Below are 5252 nucleotides of genomic sequence, written 5' to 3' on the forward strand. Positions count from 1 at the left end.
TTCCGGCTCGTATTATCGCGAGAGTTTGGGAAAGGTTATTACCGGCCACTCACTGAAGCCGCTCCTATTTTATCAAAACACAGCCTACAGTAGTGTAAAATAAACACGTTTTCTATTATTTTACTCATGTATTTGAGTTGAGTCCAAATTTAAGAGCCATATAAGAGCCAACCTCTGTATATTTTATATATTTATTTTATTTTTACTCTATTTAATTTGTAAAATATGTATACACACACACACACACACACACACACACACACACACACACACACACACACATATACACACACGTAGACATACATATTTAGTATACACATTCAGTAATATGCATACACTCTTATATTGTACATATATTTATTCATATAATTCTCAGATTTAGCCATTCTTATATTTGCTTGTTCTTATGTTATTGTACTTTGCACACCTCTGTTGCTTGTGAAGCTCGCACACAAGAATTTCACTCACATGTACTGTACCAGTGTACCTGGTGACAATAAAAGTGATTTGATTTGATATTTTACATTTTTAATCTAAAATGACCTCTAATATAGCTACACGAACACCGAAATCCAACTCCCACACACATCAACTACCCATCAGCTTTGGCCTTGTAACTGAAAGCGTTCAGATTGCTCGCGAGTAACCAAATTCCTCAAAAAAAGAAAAAAAAAATCCCCCAAAAACTACAATTAATTCTCTCGTGAAAAGTCTTTCCTCGCTCCTCTTTAATTTTTTTAAAAATGATTTTTAATTTAATTTAACTTTTTCCAGGCTGTTAATTCTGCCGAACTGGAGGTCGCAACTTATTTAAAATCTAAACATATTTTATTTTTATTATGTACTGTGCATGAAAGCACTGCATTCAAAAATATATCAACACAAATATATCAACACCTCCTATGATTTTTTAAAACTTACATGACACATGGGAAACAGCCAGCAACCCCCCCGCAGCTAACACAGTCTATTCTCGTTTATCCCAACAATAATTATATATATTTTTTATGTATGTAACAAAAACTGTCTGCTCATAGGGGCTTGTCTTTTATTTTCATAAAAGCTGTGTGTACAGTACAGTGTACTTACCACCTCTTTATGCTAAATCTTTCTAAAATATTGTTCTCTTTTGTTTTTGCAGAAAACAAAAACTTGGATGAAGGACATTTTGTAAAGTAATAATTTAACACTGTGGAACTGTTATTTTTATTTAACACTGCACTGTTTATTTGTAGAGTTACAAGAGTTACAAGCATGCTTGTTATTCATAAAAAGGAGCCTATTGCACTCATTATTGGATTTTAAATTTTTATACTGTATTACTGTGTCTTCTGCATTTTATTAAGGTCTTTTACCAGTGTGTAATCTGCCCACGTGATCTGCAATATATACTGAATAATAAATTCAACATAAAATTAATATTAATATAATAAATAAATATTTTATTCAGTAAAATGTTAAGGTACTTTAATTTTTTTAAAGGTCATACTACAAAATACATCAATGTACATCGATGACAATAAAAGTTCTACATTTTAATGACCACATAGTACATCAGCTGAATGTTTTTATATGGAAGTGTTAATTTCAGCCACAGACCTCAGCTTTAAAACTTTAAAAGTTTAGAGCTGGAGATGGAAATCTTATGTGTATCATACTCTCTGTGGATCATCTGCATTGAATAGCTCGAATAAATAACCAGGAATATTAACTCTCATATGAATCTATAGTGGAAGATCTATACTAAGAAGAACAGAAATAAACATGTATTTAAAATTGCACCCAGATACCTCAGCGAATGCATTTCTTTATCACCACTAATTAGTAATTAGTGTATAATCTATTTCATGTTATCATTTAAAATAAAGTGTATGACCAAAAGCCTGAGTGAACAATGAACATTAATTCTTTCTGACAATGATGGACTCAGTGCTTCAGGAAAAAAGAAAGGTATTTAAAATACAAGAAATATGACAGATTCCGTTTCATAAATAGTCATAAACATACTTAGACAAAAGCAAAACAAAACACGACGATCTCTAAGCCCTTATTCACAGAATTTCTGTTCAAACTGTAGTGAGTACTTTGCCAAGAAAAGGCCATAGCAGCGGCAGCTTGATTTGTTTGGATACCTGCAAAACCATGAAATGTCCACAGTTTCCTAAAACAAAGGTGAGATCTTGTTTACAGTAGTCACAGTCATGTGAGGTTTCATGTGACTGTGCATTCAAACTAAATACACCCTTTCTGCTTCCACAGGAATTATGCGAGTAAGTAGCAGCCAGATACTAATCAAATGGACTTGATTTACTGATTATCTGGAAGTGTAAAAGCAGAAGTTTTCACAGTTTGTGTTAAAACAATGCAACAGTCTTTCCAAGAGTGGATTTCCAGTTCAGACAGTGCAATGCTCAGAGAAACTGCCAAAAGCCCAAAACCTACTCTTCAGATTCTGCAGACTTCGGTTAACAAATTCAATGTTTAAGTTCATGACAGTACAATTAGAAGAAAGCTGAACAAATATAACTTGTTTGGAAGTATTAACTTATGAATAAGAACTACAGCACTCACAATTTCATGTGTAAAATCTTTAATATTACTAGATAATAAGAAAAATACAAATGCATTTTAGCACAAGGCTTTCCTCAGCAGTTCTAATGCACATGTGGGCGCAGCCATCCACAAAACACTACCGGGACCTAATCCCTAATAGGCACAGGTGGTAACAATTGATAGTTTGTCAGCATGCAACACTGGCTGTGCACTCCAACCACAGACCTAAATCCTTGAAACATGTACAAAACAACACGCTCCATTAACACTGTCTGAGACACACAGTTGAGCCTGTTGGTTTTCTTATTTGCAAGGGCTGCCAGGAGAAAACCACTTCTTTATAAAAAGGTCATGGCAGCACAGCTTAGGCATTTAAAGAAACCACAACACTTTTTGGACAATGAACACAACACCAAAGTGGAGATGTTATAATTTAATAATGCACACACAAGCATATCAGGACAAACACCTCATATCAACAGTGGCAGAGGGCTGATGAATTGGACTTATTTTCACCTTCATGGGTACTTTGCATTCATTGCATCGACCATGAACTTCTCTGTAAACCAAAGTATTCTAGAGTCAAATATGAGTCCCTCACGATCCCAAGCACAGCAGGAAATCTACAGCCGAATAGCAGGAAAAAAAAGAATCAAGGTGGTTCAAGGGCCCAAAGTCAGACCTCAAGCTGACTAAATACTGTATAACAAACTTAAGAAAACTGTGCACACAACAAGTGCACACAGAACTGGATGAAGTGAAGCAACGCTGTAAAGAGGAGTGGAACAAAATTCCTCCACAACAATGTGAGAGACTGATAAAGTCACACGGAAAACTTCAAGTTACTGCTGCAAAAGGTTCTTCTTTAAGCTACTAAATCACAGGACTGCACAGAGTCCTCTGATTTTCCACAGATCGTTCCATACCAGAGCACACCCACTGTCTACGTGCTAAATCATTACTATACATAAAAGTATTCATGAAAAACAACAACAAATACTTAAATCTGTATCAAAAACACCTCTATCGTGTTACCACTGTCTCACTGACACCAAAATGTTGTGACTACACCAACAAAGATAATGTAGTTCTGATAGAAAGATTCAATTTGTTGTTTCCATGACAGAAAAAACAAATAGCCAGAAATGTTCCTATATTTATTTGATGTTGTTTTCACTTTGAGATCACACTAACTCCACGCGCTTGTGTGAATTTGCTCAACAAACTGAAGAAAACTGCACACAATAAAGCAAAGCGGACTGTTCTCGTTCAAAGTCATTACAGAGCACTTCCTCCCCCTGTGGTTCACTCCTGGAAACACAGCTTCAGACACAAAAATGTTTTTAAAGAAGAAAACAAAATAGCGATAATAATAATATGATTGGATTAAAAAATGCACCAGATTCTGTGAATTGTGCCACCAACACAAGAACTTTTATTGCGGCTGCTGAAAAATCGAGTATTCCCCCCCAAGTCCGTTTTATTGTAAACTGACTCTGTTGCGTTACAAAACAACATAAATCACTGTCTTTGGGTAAACACCTGAATTATAAACCCAGGAGGAAACAACGTGCAGTAGCACATTCGTGTTAAAAAAGTAGGCACCGTGTTGGAAAAAGAGACGCGTACCCTGACTTAAAAAGCAGGAAACGTTGCATCACGACGAACAGCGTAAACAACGTGCATGGCCACGTGGGCTGGACGCCCACTAACCCCCAGCAAATCAGCGCCACATCGCGGTTTGTGTCGAGCGCTGATTGGCTCCGAGAGACAAGCGCAGCGCACGGCTCCATTAAATGTCTTTTACCATTACTGGGCACGGGTAATGCGTACTCATCTTCAGCCCGCAGCAGTCATTTTTGGAGCGCACTGCCATGAGTACCATGGACAAAAAAGAAGAACAAAGCGATTTATTCGCCGGTTTCCGCACGGCTTATAAATCCTTTGCAACAGATGCCATACACGTCGGTCAGGAGCCGGAGCAATGGAAATCTATGGCTGTAGTGCCGCCGATTTCCCTTTCTACCACGTTCAAGCAGTACTCTCCAGGAAAGCACGCTGTAAGTACCCCGTTACTTTAGGCCAGGTTAGGATCAGACTCGTTCCAGTGTTATGGACGATACGAAGCCCGATGGTTTCTAAGTGTTTGTATATTTTTAGGTTATTCTTATACTATTATTATTATGTTTTAGCTCTGTATGGAGGCGTGTCTTGTATTATTTTTAGCATGTATAAGAATGTCTCTGTAGGTAAGTAAAGTTAACGTAAAATCTGTGACTTCAAGTGTTTTTAACCCACTGCATGCGACTGACTGCGCACTCTGTTAAATAAGAAACTACCGTCAGTCGAAAGATGAAGCTTGACTTGTATTGTAATTCCTCCCTGCGTGTGATAACCAGTTCATGGCCATCCATTACTGGGAGTCTGTGTTAGATAAATATTGTTTTGTTTCCTCTTTAACATCATTATCTCTCCATGTTTCAGATTGTTAAAGTCGTTTTTTCCCTTCTCATTGCTTCTGGCATTGATTGGCTTACAGATGACAGATTTCTAGCACTACACTGACAAAAAGAGGCAGGACATTACACAGGAAAGAAATTCTTGAGGGCAGAGTTCACTAGTGTCAGTTTTCATTGCTTAATGTTTCACAGTTATAAGACTCCTCATATGTAATGCATTACCAGTTAAACTTTTTTTTT

General features: G+C 36.8%; 1 protein-coding gene across 1 annotated transcript in view; it reads left to right on the forward strand.

Moving 5' to 3' along the window:
• Positions 1–4323: 4323 nt before the first annotated feature.
• Positions 4324–5252, forward strand: part of cth (cystathionase (cystathionine gamma-lyase)) — a 7167-nt gene continuing 6238 nt past the window's right edge. Inside the window, exon 1 of the mRNA XM_005734904.1 lies at positions 4324–4613. Within this exon, the coding sequence (XP_005734961.1) occupies positions 4428–4613 (186 nt within the window). The 5' untranslated portion in view covers positions 4324–4427. The remainder of the gene's footprint in view (positions 4614–5252) is intronic.

The sequence above is a fragment of the Pundamilia nyererei genome, unplaced genomic scaffold, assembly GCF_000239375.1.
Source record: "Pundamilia nyererei isolate P.nyererei 1_Seehausen unplaced genomic scaffold, PunNye1.0 scaffold00061, whole genome shotgun sequence".
Lineage (NCBI taxonomy): Eukaryota > Metazoa > Chordata > Actinopteri > Cichliformes > Cichlidae > Pundamilia > Pundamilia nyererei.